The 26,091-nt window shown below is 37.0% G+C and overlaps 1 protein-coding gene across 3 annotated transcripts in view; it reads right to left on the bottom strand.

Annotated features, from left to right (window-relative positions):
* Positions 1-26,091, bottom strand: part of Arp5 (Actin-related protein 5) — a 172,185-nt gene that overhangs the window by 138,990 nt on the left and 7,104 nt on the right. For all 3 annotated transcript variants that reach the window (XM_090404574.1, XM_090404575.1, XM_090404576.1), the window contains exon 3: positions 6,074-6,162. In XM_090404574.1, coding sequence (XP_090260700.1) covers positions 6,074-6,162 — 89 coding nt within the window. The remainder of the gene's footprint in view (positions 1-6,073; positions 6,163-26,091) is intronic.

The following is a 26,091-nucleotide window of genomic DNA, read 5'->3' as shown; positions in this document are numbered from 1 at the left end:
ATATAACCCTACATAATCTAGCGTGGATATTTAGACAGTGATTATCACACATGTTGTATAAGAAATGCCTGGAATTACAGTCTTGCCATAAATTACTGTTACAACTTCAGCACATCCCTGCACTGCCTACAGAATTTCAAGAATGCAGTTCTGTTAGTGGTTCTGTGTGCAGCCAACTTTCATGTGTTTATCAGTAGAGAGATTATGAGAACTATATAGCTGTAATAGCACTTCACAAGGTTGGAATGCAGCCACCTATTATTTTCAACATGCTAAACACACTCAGGATCAGTAGGATGTTTGCGTATCTGATTATTAACGTTATAACAATACAGAAGATATGTCTGATCGCTAAAGAAGAGGTCAACCATGCTGCATCAGGATGCAACAGCTTGCGACCTCTGCCATAATCCTGTGAGAATTCAGAAAGTGATGTCATGAGAGATGAATGTTTTGCAGAGAACAATGTCACATATACTACCTGATGACGTGGAGGAGAGCCTATCACTGTTCTACTGGACACTTCCTAATACCACAACTTATGAGATAGAGGGCGATAAAATCAAAGGCACTTCTCCAGCAGTACATGAACAACAGACACTTCTCTTCACAGATGAGAAGATTTTCACTATTGAAGAGCCGTTCCGGCAAAACAATAGGTATATGTTCTGGATGGTCGCATAGCACATGCCATAGCACCCAGGATTCAGAGAGGTATCATCATCCCATGTCAGTGATGGTTTGGTGGGGATGACATATCAGAGGTATCCAAGTTGCATTACTGTGAGAAAGGGATCAAAACTTCTGCCAAGGAGTATTAAGACACCATGCTGGAACCTGTGATACACCCCCTGAACATCATCTTATTTCACAGTAAGCAATGGACCTTCTAATAGGACTCAGCCCCTACACACAAGGTGAGGACCACTTGAGAGAGAGAAGCCTGCAAGAAACGACACTACAGCACGGCAAGCCTGAAGGTGGATTTGGAGCGAGCAGTGGCAGCATTTCTATTGTATGTTGTGTGCGCCATCAATATCTGGCCTCACAGGGCTTCAGGCATGTGTGTGTAGGCAAAAGGGAGACATTTCACAGATTGAGTGCTGCCATGTGCATACATATACAAACCACATGCATAACATGTGATTTATATGTGCTGAAAGCTGTAAATGATTTACTGATAGATTAAAGGTTTATGCACTGTTCAAGTTATAACAGTATTTATGGCTAGACTAGATATAAGTAATCAAATTTATCATTATATCAATATTTTGCCATTTCATATTTTCATATACATCCATGCAAGCACACAAAAAGAAGGCAACAGAGGGGATATCTCACAGTTTTAACTGGTGCCTTCTAAAGGTATAATAAGGTGATCTTTAAATGTTTCTCCTGTCCCTAAAAACTGACCTGCTTTGGCCAAACTGGAAGAAATGTCATTTGCACAAGGGTGAATCACACACACAATTTGCTATACCTACAATTCATAGGAGTTGCATATAATTAGATTCAGTAGAACAATTTTCCTTCTTACAGATGGTTATTTAGATCAGGGCTGTCCAACCTTAGGTAATCCGTGGGCGGCATCACAAAAAAATATTTACCTGAGAGCCACATCACAATGCATATCTAGTAATTTGGTGAGCAGCAGCGACACAACCTTGATAGCTGAACAAACGAATAACACTAATCGCGCAATCACATTTCCCGTGAGCACCTAGAGCATGCACGTTGGAACAAAACAGTATAAGAACGCTTCTTTGACACATCTAATATTTGTAAAACGTGTCAAAATAAGTGATGTAAAAACACCAAATAAAATTACCAACATCGAGATTATCTATTAGTGATAGAATTAAAATATCTAATACACATTTGATTCAGATTATTTTATTTTTTCGCTTGTGAAAATCAAAACACACAGGCAGGCCGCACAAAATGGCATTGTGGGCCAGATGCGGCCTGTGCTTTGGACAGTCCTGATTTAGATCATGGAAACTACTTTTGACCATGACACAGCTCCACAATATCTCTCCCCAAGTACAACTATCTCCAACTACCAAAAATATAGAAAACAATTATCATGAGACTGTCAGGCCAATATTTAACATCACCTTACTAAGTCTACAGAGCATACCAATTAAAACTATAGGACGTTCATCATTCATCAATGAATATCTAGAGTCTGTATTGTTTACCTTCATTTTGTGTGCTTGCATACAAGTCTTACATCTGTGTCCATGAAGTGGCAAGCATTTTCTTCTTCCACTAACCAAAAACGTGAATAAAAAAACCTAACAAATATTCCAATGGGGTAGTTAATCCAATCCGTATAGTCTACTATATCTATTAAAGTGTAACTTCTGTGGTCGATTTTGTTTATTTTACAGGATTAAAATCATCTCAGTTTCCATTAAAAAAAAAACAAAAAAACAGAAGAATTCTACCTATGTATAAGGCCACCAGCGCTGAAAAGCTCGCATAAACGTTCTTTGAATCCCAACTAGAACAAAAGAGCTTCCATATATCATCAATAAACTACTTTTAAAAGCGGTTTATTAATGAGATTTGGAGGCTCTTTAAAAAACTTGTGGGGAAGAGTCAGTAAGAGTTCACTGTATATACATAAATACAATTACTTTTCTTTAGAACAGTACTGTGCCTACAGGTCTTGGTCAGGATTTTAGGGTAGTTTGTTATAATAACAGCTATTGTGAAAGAAAACAATGAATGCTACTTCAAGATCAAAAGAAACTTCAGTAGAGGATCTGTGTTGTATGCCTAAGATTTATTAATGTTTGTCTGTAATAAGTCCTTCCCAATACAGGTAGTCCATTTTACTTTGGCCTGAACATGGTATGTTCTTCATTATACTTGTTTTTCAAGGATTTTTCTTAGTCTCTCTCTCTCTCTCTCTTAATTCAAGTATACTTGAATTAACTTAAAATATACTTGAATAAAACCCAACTTTGGGGAATTCTTACATAATACATTTCATTTATTTAGTTATTATTTATTTTATTTTTTTGTAGACCAATACAACGAGAGTTCTACCCCATTAATCTAGAATTCAACCTTCTGAATTATACAGCAGTTTAGTCACCAAATTATTTTTTACCAGCACGTTTCAGTTGAATAACATGTACTCTAGTTGCCATTATATAATTTTAATTTTTTAATAGCTTTTTTGTATTTTTAGTACTGAATATATTCAAAACAGAAGGAATCTTCAATATTTTTAATCAGTAATAATGCTGCATAAGTTTCCAAAGCAATTTTTTTATGTGTCTTCCATCCACAAAAGGGTTGAAAGCTATAGTACATTGTACCATGGGCTGGTTAAGAAATTTTTATTTTATTAGTTTTCTGTGTTTTTTTTACACAGTCCAGAAAACCTGCTCTAGAAACCAAACACGAAACTTTCTCAAGCCTCAAGTCTTCAATAAACAGAGCAGTATTCTAATACCACATGATGAAATTCATCTACTACCTAAAGACAATAAACTATCCATGTCAAGAGTGACACTTGATAAGGTGATCTTTTCCACATTTTGGTTGGAGAGTTGGTACACTAATTACTTTTAAAAGTCTTATAGAAAGGAATCAATCATCATTAATTCTATCAGTGATTAATTCTCCAGAACATTTTAGCATCTTAATGATGTTTACAGCAATATTCTTCTACAAGTCTTTCTGTCACTTTTTAATGACAATCCCAACCACAAAGCATTTTGCAATAACTTGGATTTCCTAAAATTTTTTCTCTCTCACTATTTTCTGTCACTGTATTAAAAAAAAAAAAAAAAACGATTAAAGTGAGCTACAAAAAGTGTTTCAAAACTGTGCACAAAAAAACAGCACATTTCAAGGCATATTGTAAGGTCTTTTCAAGTATAAAAAATTAAAATTCATATGTGTCCAATATTGAACAATTGCCGGCCTGGTTGGCCAAGTGGTCAGCATACAGGCTCTCGAACCAACAAGCTGTTGGTTCAAATCCAACCATGGGCATGGATGTTTGCGATTGTCTTTAGGTGGAAGATGAATGTCATTGCCTGATGTGAGACTACCACCTAGCTTATTGGAGGCCTGAAGTGGCTTGAAAAATCGCCATGTTTGGTCTCTAGAGCAGGGCCAGACTATGCAAAAAATAAATGAAAAATACAAAACAAAAATCTCAAATTGATAAAAATAGAAAAAAATCCTTAGCCCACCCACAGTACAAAATGTACTAAAGATTTACAAAAAATAACATTTTGTGGGTGGGAGCAATATAAAAAACAAAAAAAAATTTGAAGGTGTAGTTGTTTATTTTATTTTTATTATTATGTTTAACATTTAAATAGTCAGTAACCATTTATAATTAGCAGTCATAACTTTTAAGAGTGCATAAAGAGTCTTTTTTATTGTTTGTTTTTGGTACTTGATAGATACTGAATGTTATAATGCTTGTTTGTAATTAAAAAAAAAATTAAAACAAACAAGATAACTCCACAGCTTTTCATAATCAGAGGTCACTACTTCAGGAGCTTATAACTTTATATGATACTGAATGACTATGGTGCTAAGGTTATTTGAATTTAAAAAAATAATCATTAAATTAGACATAGCTCCACTTCAGAATCAGAGATCATAACTTTTAGGAAGGTGCATCTGTGGTCTTTTCAAATTTAAAAAGACTTCATATAAATAAGTATCCAAGACTATGAATTGGTCACAGAACTCTTTTTTGAAATTTTTTTTAAAAAAGACTTTTATAAAATTCAAACAGCTGTAACTCTATAATCATTTGCAGGGTTCTTTAAATATGCTTGCCCACAGTGAGTAGATTTTGCCAGCTGGCAATTGCTGCAGACTGAACAAAATAGAATATTTTTTATTTAATAAAATAACATCATCGTCGATTTCCTGATATGTATCCTCAAGGGATATTCAGGTTACTTATGACACCATTACGTGATTAAGTTAACATTATTATTAATCTCCTATGAAACATTTTCCTCTAGATTAATCTATTATTTGTAAGCACTCCAATATTGTTGTATTTAACATTTTGTGCTTGGCACTTCTGACTGAATCAATCCACCAAGATCTTCATCTTCTTCTGGATCTCCACTTGCAATCTTGCATCAAACACCTGCTTGGTCAACTTTACTCATCAATTCCATTCAAGTGGCCATACTACCTTAGATTAGCTATGCTGACACATTATTGAATGCTAACAATGTCAAGTTCCTTTCTTAAAATCATTCTGACCATTGATGCCACTGGCTCACTCCCCTAATTTTTCTCAGAACCCTCATATCTGTTTTCTCTAGTCTTTGATCAAGTGCTCGATTTCTAACCCAACTCTCAGATCCATAACTTAAAATTGGTTTGAACACTGTCTTGTATACTGCTAGTTTGGTGTTTCAGCTAATTTCTCTGTTATTCCATATATTATTCAGCTGGCTACCCACCATACCTGCTTTACTTATTCTGTTACCTATTTCCAGATTTAACTTGCCATCTTCACTAAAAACTGCCTAAATAGCTGAAATATTTTATTTGTTCTATAACATCTTCATTCAGAATGCAGCTGAAGAGATCCTAATAACAATAAATTTTAAACAAAATCGTTTTAACTTTAAAAAGAGAGATGCAGCACTGCTGATCAGGTTATGAAACTCCTACTGACTTGTTGAGACATATTAAAGAAATAAGGCCATTGGGTTAGTAGATTTTTTGCATGGCAATTAAGATTTTGCATAATTTGTTGAGTCCTGATCACTTGTATTATACGCAAATACAGGTAATATTAATGTGGGTATTTATATGAAGTTTTTCTCTTTTTTTTTTTAATTAAAGCTGTTAGAAATGTGCTGAATTTTTTATACATACATTTGAAACATACCATATGCATGTACATAATGTAAAATAATTCAAACCATCGATATAAAAAAAATAACAACAACAATGAAATTATAAAAAGACTAAAAATAAATAATTAAAAATAAATAAATAAACACAAACAATAAAATTTTATTACATAATGTAATATATTTTGTAAATATAATATGAAATTATTTACCTTTTTCCCTCTATGTTTTGCAACTACACTCTTAAAGATTAAAGATGGTTTTCTATTATAGGCCCATCCTGCTTTACACTGATAAGAACCTAACAGTACACAACAAAAATTTAACATAACTGTCTATACATTAAAAAACATAACCAAAAGTAGTCAAGTATGCTTATAAAAAAATTTGAATATTATATATCTATATCCACAAATCAAAATCATTACAAAATACATAGTTTGACTAAACACTTTCTACTGACAAATAAATGCAGAAGTTGAGCTTTGGTTGCTATGGAAGAGGAAACAGTTGGTACACCCTCTGTGATGGATAATGTTAAACTTTCTAAATGAGAAAAAAAATCCTGCAATCTCAATCCAAAAATGCTTATTATTATTATTAAGAGAGACCTCCAGGGAGTCAGGGACTCATCAAGGGAGGCCACATATCACCAGATATCATACCTTTTCTTGAATTTATTCACATTACCTGCACTTACAACCTCTCAAGGCAATCCATTCCAATAATTCGCAATGTCAAGTTCCTTTCTAATATCTTCATTTTTAATATGAATTTGACCACTGATACCATCAGCTCACTCCCCTAATTTTTCTCAGAACTTTCACATCTGTGGTCTCTTGTCTTTGATCACACTAATCTCTGCGAGAGAAAAATCTAGTTCTCACTACCTTCTTCACTGTATTCATTCTCAACTTCCAAGGATGCCCTCTCATACTCTCCCCACCCTTCCATAAGATGAAAAAATTCAATTATCATAGAAATAAAACAAAATTAAAAGCAGTTCCATATTATATCAACTGAATACAAGTGTGAACACTTATAATGACATAAGTTTAACAATTATCACTGTCTCTATAATTATTCCTTATCATGATTTCCAATCATATACTCCCTGGAATACGTACCATCATTTTGTATTTTGGTTTAAGCCAATAAGAATACAATTTGGTAGGCTAAATCCCAAATTGCCAGCCCATCTTCCTTGATTTTCTTTCATGAGGAAAATTGTAGATAGGAAGTTAGTAATGATAGAGCCTGTGTAGCTCAGTGGATGTGGCGTTTGCACACCATGGCACTTGGCCGCACGAAGGAAGACTTGGTTTCGAGTCTAGTCGGCGACTAGAGGAAATTTTTCTAAGCCTTTTTTTGACCGGTTCCCGAGTTAGTCGATCTCTGGCACGGGCAAGCGGGTTTTTCCTCCCGGAAACTCGGGTTTTTCGTCCTGTAAACTCAAGAAAATCGACCGTAGAACCCACATTATTTCAGACATTAAATATATTGTGTTAGGGTTAGGGTTAGGGACCACAAGATGGCGGCACATTTGAGCCATCTCTCTTCACTGCGGACTGCTTAATTAGTGATAGCCTTGGGCCATCTATCTCTGATTGGTACCAGTGGAGATTGAACTGCCCACTCAGTCTCCAAAAGTTAGATAGGGCTAAATGGCCTCACCTACTCCCCGTATACGGGAATAAAAAGGCGTTAGCTGATTTTTTTTTTTTTTCTGAGTTAGTAATGATGTAAATTTTTCATGTAGTACTATCATATCCTGTACACCCCCTTGAGGGTACATGGCAGGAATTTGATGATGATGGAATAGGCACAAGATTACATGATGGTATAATGGAAAATTAATTTTAGTCTTCTTTCAGAAATATTTACTTTGCCACAGAAAAGGAAGTACATCTTATTATTATTACTATTACTATTATTACGGGCAACTCCAGGGAGTCATTGGACTCATCGAGGGAGGCCCCAAATCATATTCATCACAACTATTTGACATTCATACAGTATCTATCATACCTCGCCTTAAACTCATTCACTGTCACAGCATCCACCACAGACTCAGGGAGCGCATTCCACTCATTCACTACTCTAAAAGTAAAGAACCCAGCTCTAACACCTTTACTAACCACACTTTTGCCCAGTTTCCATGGATGTCCCCTAGTCCTCCCACAACCAGCCCTGTTCTCAAAAATATCTTCTGAATTAATTTTATAGAAACCCTTCAGTAATTTGAATGTCTCAATCATATCTCCCCTCCTCTGCCTATCAACCAATTTTTGCAACCCACAAATACTCAACCTGTTCTCATACGGTTCATTCCACAGACCTGCTATCATCTTGGTCACTCGCCTCTGGATCCTCTCCACCTCCTCCCCATCAAGAAGAAACCTAGGTGACCAAATCTGAGCACAGTAGTCTAGATGGGGTCTTATCAAGGCTCGATACAGAGGAACAATAACCTGCTTGTCTCTGCTTGTCATCGTATTCTTCAGCAACCAAGTGATTTGATGAGCTGTTTTGGTCACTTTTGCAATGTGTCCCCTAAATTTCAATTCCTCATCTACCAACACTCCTAAATCTCGTGCCTCATCAATTTCCTGGAGCACGGTTCCACCAATGCAGTAAACTGCCGCCAATCTTTTCACCCCAAAATGCATAACCTTACATTTTGCCACATTAAACTGACATCCATTCTCCTTAGCCCAGACCTCCAATCTATCCAAATCATCCTGCAAAATTTTGACGTCATCTGCATTCACTATTGCCCTACCCAACTTCGCATCATCCGCAAACAAATGAACTGTTCCTCTCAGATCATTTCCTATATCATTTATGAACAAATTAAACAGCAGTGGTCCAAGAACAGATCCTTGTGGCACTCCACTAGTCACAGGCCGTCTTGTGGACTCTACTCCCGAGTAAACCACTCTCTGATATCTCTCCGTCAACCACCCTCCTATCCATCTCACCAACCCTATGTCCATTCCCATATGTTGCAATTTACTGATTAGAATTCCATGTGGAATCCTGTCAAAGGCCTTGGCAAGGTCCAGTAGAATCACCGTAAACCCATTACCCTTATCCAGTTCAGCCGTCACTGTGTTATAATACGTGAGCAAGTTACTGAGGCATGACCTACCCTTCACAAAACCATGCTGTCCCCGATACAGTATCCCATTTTCTTCTATCAAATCTTGTATTTTCCTCTTGACTATTTTCTCTAAGACCTTGACAATGATTCCTGATATGCTAATCGTTCGGTAATTTACTACAGCAGTCTTGGAACCACCTTTATGCAGTGGAACTATTTTCCCCTCTTTCCACCCGCTCGGGACTATCCCAGACCCGAGACTCAAATTAAACAAAATGGTCAAGGGTACTGACAATTCTTTAGCTGCTTCTCGTATAACACGAGCTGGTATACCATCCAATCCCACAGATGTATTGACATTGAGGTTATGCAATAGACTACTCACCTCCACTTCATTAACCACAATTCCCGTATAATCTACTGGTTTATTCGTTTCTGCAATGTCACCACCTAGATGATATACTTTTGCAAAGTGCTCACTCAGTAACTCAACTGATTCAGTTACCTCCCTACCATCGGCATTCTTTAAAATCAATCTGCCATGTACATTTTTTCTTTTACTTGCTACATATCTAAAAAACTGTTTAGGATTCTCTTTAGCCAGCATGGCCAATGTTCTTTCGTAATCCTTTTTTGCTTTTCTTACCACACTCGTCACCCTTCTGGCCTGTGCTTTATACCGTTCATGTGCCTGCCGGTCACCCTTCTCCTTAAATTCCCTCCATAGTTGTTTCTTTTTTTGCAACTCAAGCTTAATGGTGTTATTCATCCATTTAACCCCTACTTGATTTATTATTCGGACTCTAGGTATACAGTCAGCCATTGCTTCATGCAAGCACTTCTTAACTACCTCCCATGCACTATCAACTTCTAGTCCTTGCAGTTGTACATGCCATGGCACTGAACCAATCAAACTCCTAAGCTTGTCATACTTTCCAGCCCGATAATTCCACATGTACCCTGTCTTAATTGAAAATTCTACACCTTTAGCCACCTCCCAAGTCAAGACCCTATGATCACTCTCACCAATTCGTGGCAATGTGGTCATATTTGTTACAGCCAAATCCTCAGATGTAATTACTAGGTCAAGCACTCTCTGACCCCTAGTATTTTCCATTACATGCTGTCGCAGATAGTTATCCCTTAATAACCGCATAAAATCCAGTTCCTTCCTCCCGTGTGTCCTCTCCTCACTCCAATCAATGCGACTATAGTTGAAATCTCCCATAATAATCACCCTCCTTCCAACCATTTCTTCTATTTGCTTGTGCATACTGTCACCACCATCTTTTCCATCACCTGGTCTATAGCAGCACCCAATTGTATATTTAGTTCTGCTAGCCACAATCTCACACCAAATGGCCTCAAATGTGCTCTTTTCTCTATCCTGCAATTCAACTTCTATTCTCCTTGGTTGGAGCTCATCAGCTATCATCAACAATACTCCTCCCCCCATTTTATTCTCTCTGTCATTCCTGAACACACTATACCCATCACATTCAATCCCACTAGTTATATCATCTACAGTCAGCCATGTTTCACTAATACCTATAACTTGTGGTCTGGAAGTGCCAACCATGGCCAAAAACTCTTCCTTCTTGTTCCTAATACTCCTAGTATTAGTGTACATGAATTTAAGACCCCCATTAGCCCCAACCCTACCTTGATGCCTTATATTAACTATCCCACTCAGATTTGTTGTCCTTATTTGCTCTGGCATATTATATTCATTCTTACATTCAACTGCCTCCATAAGGACTGTATCTCTACTCCCCCCCCCCTAACAAATCTAGTTTCCCTGAATTTGCACATCCACTACATTCAGCAACACTTTCTCAAGTCTTCTTACACCGTAACCATTCAAATGCAAGCCATCCATCTTATATAGATCCTTTCGCCCATCAAACTCACTCCACACATCCACAAATTCCACACCACTCGTCATACATAACCCACGCATAAAGTCATTTGCAATTATAGCCCTCCTTTTAAACATTTCACTGTCATACCATGGCAAAAGACTAATCATTCTAACTCTCTCACTCTTTTCTTTTGCTACCTCAAACAATTCATTCAGGTCTTCTATCATTTCCATTTTATCTCCTTTCAAATCATTCGTACCTGCCACAACAATCATTTCTTTCATCCTTTCCTTTTGCTCTCTAATAGACATAGTTACGTCCTTTATGGTTGCACCAGGTTGGTACGATTTTGTCAAATCCTCTACTAACACACCTCGTACTAACGAGTCTCCATACAGCACTCTATCCTTCATTTTGTTCATGTTCACATTCATACGTCTATTTTTCCTGTCATACCTTTTATTATTGGTTGGTTCATTCAGTCTACTTTTGTTCATGCACTCTAGCTGCTGTTTTGCTCTTTCTATCGCACTATTCAACAATGCGATCTCACTCAATGCATCTATCTCATCTTTTTTGTTCTCTGAGAAACCATTTATACTATCATTCACACTCTCACAATTTTCATGTACAACCTTGCCGTTTCTTGTCATATCCCTGTTTCCTTCATTCTGAAGGTTGACAAAAATATCACACTCACAATCCGAAATACACTTCAATTCTGCATTCTCCCTACATTTTCTACACACATTCAATCCTTTATTATCATCTAACCACACTCCGACCGCACTCCGCAAAGCGTACATTTCACAGCTAGTACACTGACTCATTTCTTTTATGCTACCGTTCTTTGATAACGATGGCGAACCTTCATTACTGGCCGCCATTTTTCTTCGCACAGGTGCCATACTTATCTGTGATGTGTTTTGTCAAATTATACCCTAATCTTTAAATTATTCAATTAATAAATAAGAGGAAAAAAAGTACAAACATCAGAACATTTAAGTACTAAATATAATTAAATAAAATGAAATATAACTAAATACAGTAACTTAGCTTCGTTTTGTCTTCCACCGTTACGCGTTCGATTCCGACGGTACCAAAATATATTATATCGCGACAGCAACTAACTTCCAAAAAACAACCACTGAAGTACACTCGTATTCAGAGAAACAATTTAGCACTCAAAAACGTAGAAAAACGGGGAAAAAGCGGACTATTCACCGATTAAAAATCACTTCCTTCTGCACAGCTCAAATTCACCGCCACGTGCTTTCATCAACAGTGCTGAAGGTTAATTTCAGCACTGTTGTAACAAAAATTTTTAATAAAGAAGCAATTTTCATCTAATATTTAGTAACAATGGTGATACATCTATAATTATCTGATAATTCTGTTCTATATAACTCATGCACAGTTTTTATATAAAGAAAGAAATGGAAGCACTTTTTATAAGTATAGTGTTTAGTTCCAACAATTCTTGTTTACATGTCTTCTCTAAAATGGAGGTAAGTTATTACAATCTTCCCTATAGATCATTTTACAATCTCATCTATCAATTAAATTCTTCTACTTAGGATTCTCTCAGTATATATGTCCTGCTATTTGAACTTATGGCAACAATGACGTGAATTTTTCTGAAATCCTGCCTTACTTATAAACTTTATGTTTTTAACAATAAGTTTTATTATTATTATTATTTGACACCTCCAGGGAGTCCAAAGACTCATCGAGGGAGAGTGTGCCAACAGCATCGAACGATTGGTCCCCTTCCAACTACTAACCGCGCTCAAACTTACTTAACTGAGCTATTAGTAGCAGAGGCTCTACCAATCGACCAACCTTTGTTTTATAAAAACTATATTGGAAGAACTAAAAAAAAGGTGTAAACAACTGGTAGTCATGTTAATCAGTCTTTAGTGTGATTACCCTGTGACATAAAAAATAAAAGTGAGTATGCTTGATGCATCCTGATTTTTTACAGACCTTTCAATACTTCTGGGATGATAGCTTATTTTTTTTGCAGAAAATGAGCATTTGAACTGTCTATTAATGATGCACATTTATTACAATAATATGTAATTGTGGGTATTCATCTCCGTTCAGGTTAAAGTAGCTTCATCTCCCCACAAATTCATCCACGCCATGTAGCATTCAATTCCACTCGAACAATGTTAAAGTGAATGTCAGTCGACTTTCAAAGTCCTGTGAGCACAACTCCTGTGTCAGGTTATCTTGATTAGGTAGAAATGCAGAATCTTCCATAGAATTTTCCAGACAGTTGTGTAATGCACATCCATGTGTCTTGATACATGGATGTGCATTACATCCATGTATGGATGGAGAAATTTCCTGCGGAGTGGTAGACAGCACGCCACAGACCGGAAATGATTCAAAGAAAAGCGAAGTGCATTACCAGGCGCAAAGACGGTCGATAACTATACAATATGGTAATCCAGATCTAAATGAGATGGCGGCATGAAATCAGAAAGGATCCGGTAATGTAAAGAATTTCATTCTATGTTAAAAATCGCATAGAAGAATAAGAAATTTGCGTATACTGTAAACCAAGGACACTAATAGAGAACTTTTAAGTGAGAATTTGATTGAATTAGTTAAGACCACGTGGAACAAAGAAGAATTGTTGATAGGCAGTATTTTGATTGAGAGTAGTGGAATTTACTAATTCCACTTGACTAATGGAATTTAGAATTAAGATGGTTATTGATAGAGTATTAATGGAAGTGTTCAATGTGTGTTCTGTGAATAACTTGTGAAAGGAATTATATCCTAGTAGTGTTATGCTTACACTTAATCTTATCCTCTTGTAATTGAAGGATTTAGCTTACTCAAATTCATTGTTGTGATTTAGTATGAACCTTAACTTACAGTGAGTTTTGTTCTATTGGGTATTTGAATTTTCTTAACTGTAAATGTTTTATGTTTTTCCAATAAACATGTTTTGTACCTTATACCTGAGTTTATGCCTGATTACGAATTCAAACCACCACTTATGAAATAGAACCTTTTTGTGGGAAGGAATTAGATATTATTGCTTGAGTGAGATTCAGGTCACAACTGCTAACTGAATCTACAAGGCGAGATTATAGGATTGAATGTTGTGTATCCCTTTAGAATTGTTTCCCTGAACAAGAGTCTCTTCTGTTATAGGATATTGGCTGGCGCAGGATAAAAATAAATTTTGCCAATATCCGAAAAGGAAATAGTACTGAATTAATATTTTAAGGTCACAACAGTAGATTAGAAAGCGGGCTATTTAGAGGTAGAATAAGGTGTAATATAGTGAAAACAATGACATAACAATATCATCCATGGTAAGGGCACTAATCTTTCCCAAATGTTCTTTGCCTGTGAACTTTGCTACCTAAACAACTGCAATGCTGTTGTGCATGTTGTGAATTTCATCGTTTCAACAAATGTTGATGGGGTCTACTATCTCCACCTGGCTCAGTGACAAATTATTAGTCTTTTTGAAGAAACGGGATTTAGGAATTAGATCCTGCAGAGGTTGCAAACCAATCATTTCACAACAAGTGAATGAAGTTGCTACTGCTGTTGTGCATGCAATGAATAACAGCATTGGTTCCTGCACTTGCTGTATCAAGACACATGGATGTGCATTACACAACTGTCTGGAAAATTCTATGGAAGATTCTGCATTTCTACCCAATCAAGATAACCTGACACAGGAGTTGTGCTCACAGGACTTTGAAAGTCGACTGACATTCACTTTGACATTCCTTGTTCGAGTGGAATTGAATGCTACATGGTGTGGATGAATTTGTGGGGAGATGAAGCTACTTTAACCTGAGCAGAGATGAATACCCACAATTACCAGGTATGGACAAATTTCTTTGCATTCACTCAAAGTTACTGTCTGGTGTGGGGTTTACAGTTTTGTTTATCACTGGACCATTCTTTTTGAGGACATTAGCCAATCAGGTCCTGTGACCTGCTCAGTTACTGCTGAGAGGTATACGATATAATAAACAATTTTGTTGTGTCACAGATACAGAAGACCTTGTGCATGAATTCAGTCATTTTCATGCAGGTCCCTCCACACACTATTGTGTGTTGAGTTTTGAAGAATCTCTTTATGGGAGATTCTTCAAAATGATTTCACAGATCATTTAAAGAAGGTGATCAGCCATGCATTTCCCACTGCATGGCTGCATTGTGATAGCTGACCCCTCCCCGTGACTTCTGGTTTGGAGGATATCTCAAAAGATAGGGTTTATTAGGATCATCCTCATAACTTGCCAGCACTATAAGACAGCACATTGAACAGTACAGCCTGTGAATTCAATGGAAGTGAATAAAAATGTGTTATTTATGCTTGTGTCACTTTTCTCCTTACACAAACAGAAAAATTTTAAATTACATGTACATTCAATACCTCATACAGTGCTCTTGGTTGTGAATTTTGGAACTACCATTTTTTTCTCTCTCAGATATTGCTTCTGCATGACACACAATATATTCCTGCAAGTTTTGCAGCATTTGGATCACTGGGTCACACTCCACAAGGCTTTAAACAGGGATACTTTAATCTTTAATTTTAACACCTGGTATAATAAAAGTAATTGTGCTTAGGAGGAAAGCCTATGAAGGATGACTTTAAAAATTGCTGATGGTGTTATATTTCCCTCTCTTTCTTACATTTTTACTTTATTTATTTTATACTGTTAACTTATTTTCCTTATATGCTCTGTAAGCCATTTTATTCTCCACTAAATTCTTTCCCCCTTATTAATAAGCAGTCCTATTGGCCTCCCTATAGTTTAATCACACAACATTCTGATAGAGTTCACCCGATAAGCATTAACAAAATTTATGTTATAACTGTGCCAGCTAATACCTAGGATAGATGGGACTCTTACCCAGGATGGCTCTTTCAGAATGATACATGATGATTAGACTAAATTAAACTTTATATCATAAATTTAGTTTAATCCTTTATCCAAGTGTGAGCAAACAAAGTTTGCGCCTGAAAGTATCTTCAGGACTGGGTTAAGGTGGTACAACACCAGGGCAACTCGTTGCAAAGGTGGAGCAAGCTACCAACACGCCTATCTCAGTATCTCCTATAATGCAAAACACATCTCCTTGCGGATATGTCTAATGTTATGCATTAAGAGAAGGGCCACTACCCAGACTAGTTTCGACCTTTATTGTTTTGACCTTGATTTCGGCCTGATATCTCCACTTGGGCCTGGCTCCCACTGAAGAGACTCTAACCAAGTGAAAAATAAACATTCATAAACTTTATATCTCTGTTCACTAATCTCTTTCATACAGTCGTGGCTCGCTTTATTTATTCATACACATGGGTTCATCCCGCTAAGTTCATCAATGTTTTATGAGCGGCTGTTTGAATTCATAAGATAAAACACAGGTCAGGCAAGTACTTAAAAGAAACATTTTAATAAACTTGAGAAATTATACAAGTAAGCATTACTAACATAATATCTGAAATATTCTCAAGTAAAGTCATAGGTTCAATACTAATTTTACTAAACACACAAATGAACTTGCTTAGACCACTACTATGAGCAATTTAACATTATTTCTTAGGCAACTGTCATTCCTTCTACACACAGTTGGTCATTAGTTATATTACTTTACACATTACTATTAGCTCATACAGAGATAAACCTGGCCTTGTTGGGCAGACAATTCTTAATTAAATGGGCCTGAGCCAAATCTTAGATAATTCTTAAAGTTCCATAATATTAGTCCATTTTACAAATTCTCTTAGGGGATCACATTCTTTTATGACTGGAATTCACAAAACAAAGGTCTACTTTACCGTCCCTGATTGGATGCTATGTCTTTCTTCTTGCCTTGTCTGGTCATCAAGGCTTCCTCACTCTGCTTACTATTTGATTACCTTCGATCAGCCATACGAATGGAATCTCAACGGGGAAAGAAAGGATATGGCATGGGAACATCGCCTGAAATGGACGGCATCTGCTTGGTTCCTCCGTCGCACGACAACGCACAGCTATCCTAGTCCAAGGAAATAGCTTGGCCCATTCCAAACGCTGCGACAGATGAACCAATGCCTTCCATGGCCAGCCAGGAACTTCTCCGACGGAGCGGACTGGACCTATGTCCGAGAGAGGTCAGGAACCAGGAACCCAAAAAAAGCCTTGAATGGGGTTTGCATGGCCTTTTTATTTTCTTTCTCTTCTCGTTATTTCTCGGCCATCACGATGCCCGCTAACGCGGTCACGTGGATTTCGTCATTGTATTCAGCTCCCTCTATTTCATTGCACGTGCACTTGTTTTGCTCTTCTTGGAAAGCGCCTTACTTTCTCTTTCCAGTAACTACCTTCCCCCCTTTTTATATGCGTAACACAGGACGGTTAAAAGTGACCCTTGAAATCTGGCTCACAGGCTTTGCTACTTTAGTACATGAGATGGGGCTCTTAAGTAGATTTAACAGCTTACATTGATGTCTATATCTGGCCCACACGCATTACAGATTATATCTTACAAACATTTTTATACAATTTTATACAATTCCTTGTTCTTAAATTGATTTGTATTCATAAAGTTATCTTTTTATTCTATTGCCAACATTCCACATTCTCTGCCTGAGTTAGATTAAAGTTGTGTCCTGAATAATACGTGTTAAAGCATTTCTTAGTTTATTCAAGACACAACAATGGTAAGGATGTAACAGAAATAAACCAAATAGTTGAGTTACTGAATTATCATTTTGCAAAGGTGTACCATCTAGGTGGAGATACTGCAATGTCGGATGTGACAATGAATAGAAGTTGAAGAATGAGAGGTGCTTAGGATATTACAGAATCTTAATGAGACCACAGCCATGGGATATGATGGTAAATCAGCCCATATATTATGAGAATGTGCAAGGGAATTGTCAACTACCCTGACCAAGCTTTAATTTAAGCCTTAGTACTGAGAAGGTGCCAATGGAGTGGAAAGAGGACAAAATAGTTCCATTACATAAAGGAGGCTCCAAATAAAATACTAAATTATAGACCAAAGAAGTGGAAAAACTTTCAACATCTATCTCTAATCCAGAGTAATTTAGTAATTATGTGTGACACCTTTTGGCTACTTGTATATGGAAATATAACTTCTATATTACTTCAATCTTGCTATCACTTCTGGGTCTGGTTCCCACTGATGGGACCTCAATAAAGGTCGAAACTGGTCTGGGTATTGACCCTTCCCATAATGTATAGCATTATACATGTCTGCAAGGATATGTTCTTTGCATTATGGGATACTAAGGCAAGTGATGTGAAGTCATTAGCCTCTATATACAAGTTGCCCAGTCATGAAGTTACTTCACGCACAAACTTTCTTTGCTTACATTTGGATAAAGGATTAAACCAAGAATATAATTTCTTGGCATCTTTAATTTAATGAAGAAGGTAATATAACATTTTTAATTGTGATTAATATTTATATTTTTAGTAAAGAATGTGAGATAATTAGGAAATGACAACAAACTTGACAAATATTTCAAAATGGCGTGAACAGTGATATTTTCACTGGAAAAACAAATACTGGTATCAAAATTTAGTTCAACTACCCAGTTTTACTAACATTCAATGCTAAAAATTCACTTTTTGCTGTTTGTACTTCATGGGTTCTCCTCTTGCCTTTATTACAGCTTGGTATCGGCAGGGCATTGACAAAACCAATTTCCTGATAGATTCGACTGTCAATTCATGGTTCCATACCCTTATAATAGCTTCTTGGAGCTCCCAAAGGGTTTTCAGCTTCTTCTTGTATCAGACCCTTTCTCCATTTGGTACCACAAATTCTCATTGGGGGTTGAGATCTGGGCTGTTTCCTGGACATGGTAGTAGCTGAATCGAGTGTTCTTCATCATCCTCATCAAATTCCTGACCTATATCCTCAAGGGTGTACAGGATATGATAGTACTACATGAAAAATTTACATCATTACTAACTTCCTATCTACAATTTTCCTCCAAATCAGTCTGTTACTTGTCAAGACTCCAATATTATCATTATCAGATCTTATATTTCTATTGTCCAAGGCACATTGTACCGTATCAATCCACCTATATCTTGGCCTTCCTCTGGGTCGTTTTCCTGCCAACCTGGCAGAGAACACTTGTTTTGCTAATCTTTCCTCGCCCATTCTATTTAAATGACCATACCACCTGAGATTAGCTCTGTAATGCATTCCTGGATTCCAACAATGTCAAGTTCTTTCCTAATATCCTCGTTTTTAATATGATATTGCCATTGATGACATCTGTTCACACCTCTAATCTTTCTCAGGACTCTCATATCTGCGGTCTCAGTCTTTAGTCAAGTATTTTACTTGTGACCCAGCTCTCAGATCCATAAGATTTCTTATGAATCTGAGAGAAATTAGTCATTTTCTGACTAATTTCTCTCTTATTCCATGTGAATTTATTCAATTGACTTTCTACCATACCAACTTTGTTGATTCTGTTGTCTATTTCCATATTTAATTTACCATCTTCACTAAAAATCGTGCCTAAGTAGCTGAAATGGTTTACTTGTTCCACAGGTTCTCCGTTCACAACGCAGTTGACATTTTCAACGATTCTGCCTATTTTCATTGTCTTTGTCTTTTTATTGCTGACCTTCATACCATATCTATTATAACAGTTACTCAATTTAGTCAGGGAATCTTGCAGACTAAGACAATGAAAATTAACATCTCCAATTTTGATATCATGTTTAATACCACTTTTCTTCATAATGCGATCCATATAGATAATGAATAACAGAGGGGATAATGTACAACATGTCTCAATCCAGACTTAACATTAAACCATCTTCCTCTACTTCCTTCAATTCTAACTGCTGACTTACAACTCAAATACAGACTAAATATCGCTTGATATAATGCCCCATTAACACCATATAACTGTAGCGTATTGAATAGCTTCTCTCTTTGCACCTTTCATATGCCTTTTCCAGATCGACAAAACTTAAATACAGATCTTTGTTATATTCCCATGCTTTCTCCACTATTTGTCGTAAAGTGAAGATCTGGTCTTGACAGCCTCTATTTGGCCTGAATCCAACTTGTTCTTCACCAAGCTTTTCTTCCACAATTCTTCTGAACCGTTTTTGAAGTATATGTGCATAGATCTTGCCAGGAACACTCAGTAGGGAAATACCTCTGTAATTCTCACATTCAGTTTTTTTCATCATCATCATCATCATCATCAAATTCCTGCCATGTACCCTCAAGGGGTGTACAGGATATGACAGTACTACATGAAAAAATTACATCATTACTAACTTCCTATCTACAATTTTCCTCCAAATCAGTCTGTTACTTGTCAAGACTCCAACATTATCAGATCTTATATTTCTATCGTCTAAGGCACTTTGTACCGTATCAATCCACCTATATCTTGGTCTTCCTCTGGGTCGTTTTGCTGCCAACCTGGCAGAGAACACTTGTTTTGCTAATCTTTCCTCTCCCATTCTATTTAAGTGACCATACCATCTGAGATTAGCTCTGCTAACGCATTCCTGGATGCTGACAATGTCAAGTTCTTTCCTAATATCCTCATTTTTAATATGATATTGCCATTGATGCCATCTGTTCACGCCTCTAATCTTTCTCAGGACTCTCATATCTGCGGTCTCTAGTCTTTGGTCAAGTGTTTTACTTCTGACCCAGCTCTCAGATCCATAAGTTAAAATTGGTTTGAACACAGTCTTGTATACAGCTAATTTAGTGTTCCGACTAATTTCTTTCTTATTCCATATGAATTTATTCAATTGACTTCCCACGATACCAGCTTTGCTGATTCTGTTGTCTATTTCTATATTTAGTTTACCATCTTCAGTAAAAATTGTGCCTAAGTAGCTGAAATGTTTTACTTGTTCCACAGGTTCTCCATTCACAACACAGTTGACATTTTCAATGATTCTGCCTATTTTCATTGTCTTTGTCTTTTTATTGCTGACCTTCATACCATATCTATTACAACAGCTATTCAATTTAGTCAGAGAATCTTGCAGACTTGTAGCGGATTTATTTAGAAGTATAACATCATCCGCATAAAGCAAAGAGCTCACATTAACATCTCCAATTTTGATATCAGGTTTAATACCACACTCCTTCATAATGTGATCCATATAGATAATGAATAACAGAGGGGATAATGTGCATCCTTGTCTCACACCAGATTTAACATTAAACCATCTTCCTGTACTTCCTTCAATTCTAACTGCTGACTCACAACTCAAATAAAGACTAAGTATTGCTTGATATAATGCCCCATTGACACCATATAACTGCAGCGTATTGAATAGCTTTTCTCTTGGCACCTTGTCATATGCCTTTTCCAAATCGACAAAACTTAAATACAGATCTTTGTTATATTCCCATGCTTTCTCGACTATTTGTCGTAAAGTGAAGATCTGATCCTGACAGCCTCTATTTGGCCTGAATCCAGCTTGTTCTTCACCAAGCTTTTCTTCCACAATTCTTCTCAACCGTTTCTCAAGTATACTTGCATAGATCTTGCCAGGAACACTCAATAGGGAAATACCTCTGTAATTCTCACATTCAGTTTTATTTCCCTTTTTATATATAGGTACTATGAGAGCTCTACTCCAATCATCGGGAATTCGTCCCTCTGTCCAGGCTTTCTGAACTATGCAGTGCAGCCACTGTAAGACTCTTATACCACCATACTTCAGCATTTCTGGTCGAATATCATCTACTCCTGCTGCCTTTCCACATTTCAAGCCTTTGATGGCTTTTTCTACTTCAAGTATGGATATGTATTCCTGACTGCATGCCTGGTCAGTGTTTTTTATCACTGTGCTGTCATCACTGCTTGTTTCATTTAGCAGTTTTTCAAAGTAATTACTCCATACTTCAAGGATATCTTTTTCTCCTGTTTTCATTTCACCTTTATCATCTCTAATTCCTTTTACAGCACTCTTTCCTCCATTCCTAAGCTTCTTCAACAACCTCCAGAATATTTTACCACCTTCTTGATATTTATTTTCTATATTCTTGCCAAAGTCCTCCCATGACTTTTGTTTAGCTAGTTTTACACACTGTTTAGCTTTCTTACATTTGTCTCTGTATTCTGTAAGAGTAAAAGCTGACTTATTTGCCAGGAACTTTTGATATACTTTCTTCTTTTCCTTCACTACCTCTTTAACTTCCTGTGTCCACCAGGGAGTTCTAATTTTTTTATCCTTGCACACAACCTCACCACATGCCTCTCTGGCAGAATCAATCAATGTTTCCTTCAGAGTTTGCCACTGAATCTCCAAGGTTTGATTCCTGTTCTCAAACTCTTTCATTTTCTTTTCAATAATATTTCTGTATTTTAGTCTACAGTTCACATCTGAGAGCTGCTCAACTTTTATTCACTTTAAAACTTTCTTACATGTTATTCTTTTCAATATGAAATTCAATTTAATCCTGCTCAAGACTAAATAGTGATCACTTCCAATTTCAAATCCTCTGTACACTCTGGTGTCCTGCACCAGGGAGAAAACATCACTATCAACAATAACATAGTCAATGAGACTTTTCTTATTCCTAGCCTCTTCTCTCCATGTGAATTTGTGCACATTTTTATGTTGGAACATGGTGTTAGTAATAACCAGTCCATGTCCTGAGCAGAAATCCAACAGATATTTGCCATTATTATTAGCTTTGCTCTTTTCTCCAATTTTCCCAAAACATTTTTGTATGTCTCACAATCATTTCCTACTCTACTATTTAGATCCCCAACAAGGACCAACTTTTCATTTTTCATTGTGTCAGTTGCTTTTTCTAAAGCCTCAAAAAATTCCTCCACTTCTACCTTAGTAGAACCTTCTGTGGGACCATAGGCACAAATAAGTCTCATTGTCCAGTTCCCCATTCTCATATTTGCCCACATTACTCTACTTGAGACTGACTGCCATTCAAGAAGATTAGCCTCGTATTTTGTGTTGAATACTATGGCTACTCCTTCTTTTCCTTGGTTGTCATTGCCTGAATATAACATTTTGTATTTATTGCTCAGAAAGATCTCACCAGTTTTGATCTTTTTTGTTTCAGTCACCCCTATTATGTCGATCTGGTACTTATCTAATTCCTCAGCTAGCTCCATTTCTTTGCCATTCAGGCTTCTTACGTTGATAGTACCGATCTTTAACTCTGGTGATGTTGAGTTGGGGTTTGTTTTCAGATTTGTTCCAGTAGCTGACTTTTCGCTGTTCGCCCTGGTTCCCTGGCGAAAACAACGGGGGCCTTGTTTAACCGGGCGACGCCCCAGCCGGCATGAAATTTTGTCATGTTGTACCATCATTTTTTATTTTGGTTTAACCAATAAGAATACAATTTGGTCGGCTAAATCCCAAATTGCCAGCCCATCCTCGTTCGTTCAGTATCAAAGTAGATACCCAACAGGGTGCACCACGAGAAGGTGAGGATTGGACATTAGGTCAGAAGCCCTGGTCGGTTCTCCGCATTCCTGTAAAGGCTATGTGGAGGTCTCCTCTCAGTTATACAGCTTTGACCCTTAAGCACCCCTTCAGTTTTTTTTTTTCCCTTTTTATATATATGGGTACAATTAGAGCTCTACTCCAATCGTCGGGAATTGGTCCCTCTGTCCAGGCTTTCTGAACTATGTAGTGCAGCCACTGTAAGATTTTTATACCACCACACTTCAGCATTTCTGGTCGAATATCATCTATTCCTGCTGCCTTTCCACATTTCAAGCCTTTGATGGCTTTTTCTACTTCAAGTATGGATATGTATTCCTGACTGTATGCCTGTTGAGTGTTTTTTTACCACTGTGCTATCACTGCTTGTTTCATTTAGCAATTTTTGGAAGTAATTACTCCATACTTCAAGGATATCTTTTTCTCCTGTTTTCATGTCACCTTTATCTCTAACTCCCTTTACAGTACTCTTTCCTTGATATTTATTTTCTATGTTCTTGCCAAAGTCCTCCCATGACTTTTGTTTAGCTAGTTTTACATAGTGTTTAGCTTTCTTACATTTGTCTCTGTATTCTCTAAGAGCAAAAGCTGACTTATTTGCTAGGAACTTTTGATATGATTTCTTCTTTTCCTTCACTGCCTCTTTAACTTCCTGTGTCCACCATGGAGTTCTGGTTTTTCTATCCTTGCAGACAACCTCACCACATGCCTCTCTGGCTGAATAAATCAGGGTTTTATTCAAGGTTTGCCAGTGAATCTCCAGGGTTTGGTTTTTGTTCTCAAACTCTTTCATTATTTCTTCAATAATCTTTGTGTATTTTAGTGTACAGTTGACATCTGAGAGCTGCTCAACTTTTATTCGCTTTAAAACTTTCTTACATCTTATTCTTTTCAATATGAAATTCAATTTTATCCTGCTGAAGACTAAATAGTGATCACTTCCAATTTCAAATCCTCCGTACACTCTGGTGTCCTGCACCAGGGAGAAAATATCACTATCAACAATAACATAGTCAATGAGACTTTTCTTATTCCTTGCCTCTTCTCTCCATGTGAATTTGTGAACATTTTTATGTTGGAACATGGTGTTAGTAATAACCAGTCCATGTCCTGAGCAGAAATCCAACAGGTATTTGCCCTTATTATTAGCTTTGCTCTTTTCTCCAAATTTTCCCAGAACATTTTTGTATGTCTGACAATCACTTCCTACTCTGCTATTTAGATCCCCAACAAGGACCAACTTTTCCATTGTGTAAGTAGCTTTCTCTAGAGCCTCAAAAAATTCCTCCACTTCTACCTTAGTATAGCCTTCTGTGGGACCATAGGCACAAATAAGTCTCATTGTCTAGTTCCCCAATCTGATATTTGCCCACATCACTCTACTTGACATTGCCTGCCATTCAAGAAGATGAGCCTCGTATTTTGTGTTGAATACTATGGCTACTCCTTCTTTTCCTTGATTGTCATTGCCTGAACATAACATTTTGTATTTATTGCTCAGAAAGATCTCACCAGTTTTTGTCTTTTTTGTTTCAGTCATTCCTATTATGTCGATCTGGTACTTATCTAATTCCTCAGTTAGCTCCATTTCTTTGCCATTCAGGCTTCTTATGTCGATAGTGCCGATCTTTAATTCTGGTGATATTGAGTTGGGGTGTGCTTTCAGATTTGTTCTAGTAGCTGACTTTTCGCTGTTCGCTCTGGTTCCCTGGCGAAAACAACGGGGGCTTTGTTTAACAGGGCGACGCCCCAGCCGGCATGAAATTTTGTCATTTTGTACCATCATTTGGTATATTGGTTTAAGCCAATAAAAATACAATTTGGTCGGCTAAATTCCAAATTGCCAGCCCATCCTCGTTTGTTCAGTATCCAGGTAGATACCCAACAGGGTGCACCACGAGAAGGTGAGGATTGGACATGAGGTCAGAAGCCCTGGTCAGGTCTCCGCATTCCTTTAAAGGCTATGTGGAAGTCTCCTCTCAGTTATACACCTTTGACCCTTAAACACTCCGTGTGTGGTTTTTATAGATTTGTAAAAGTGATAGAATACTGCATGAGGACAGGAATGGATAGTCAATTGGTAACCTAGATAACAGATTGGTTGGCTAAAAGAAGCCATCAATACCCTGCTTGTCAACAGAAAAAGGTGACAAGCAGAGTACCGTAAGGTTCTGTTCTAGGTTTTTGCAATTGTTTAACTGATACACTCATTAACCAAAACATTATAACCACCTTGCCTGTTTTTGGGCCAATCAAACTGCATGGTTGGCTGGAAACAGGCTATGATAGCTCTACTGCAATCATATAGAATTCAGCCTTCTGACAGGCTTACTTCAAATGTCATTTACATCACCTGCCTTTCCACATCTCAGGTTTTTGATGGTTTTTCTATTACAAGTACTGATTAGAAATATAATAATTATGTAAAGGTTTTTTGGCTGGCCGAGTGGTTAGCATATCTGCTCTGCAGCCAAGAGGCTGCGGGTTCGAATCCTGCCATGGGCACGGATGTTTGTGATTATCTGTGAAAATAGTGGTCGGCAGTAGATGGCATTGGTGCAGATGATGAAGGTAGTTGCGGTTATCGGAGTGGTGGAGATAGAGAGTTGTAGAGTAGGTGTCCTCCCTTGATGAGTCTTTGGACTCCCTGGAGGTGTTACATAATAATAATAACTACATTCTACTTGAATGTAGTTAGAAGTACATAAATTTTCTATAAAGATTTTGTCGCTGTTTTATTAAACAATCTTTCAAAGTAACTATTCCAGATATCCAGAACACTT

The sequence above is a fragment of the Typopeltis vanoorti genome, chromosome 15 (genome assembly GCF_054136105.1).
Source record: "Typopeltis vanoorti isolate ZY-2024b chromosome 15, IOZ_Tvanoo_1.0, whole genome shotgun sequence".
In the NCBI taxonomy this organism is placed as follows: Eukaryota; Metazoa; Arthropoda; class Arachnida; order Uropygi; family Thelyphonidae; genus Typopeltis; species Typopeltis vanoorti.
The sequence above is the reverse complement of the archived record's forward strand: the minus strand, read 5'-3'. Positions and strand labels throughout refer to the sequence as shown.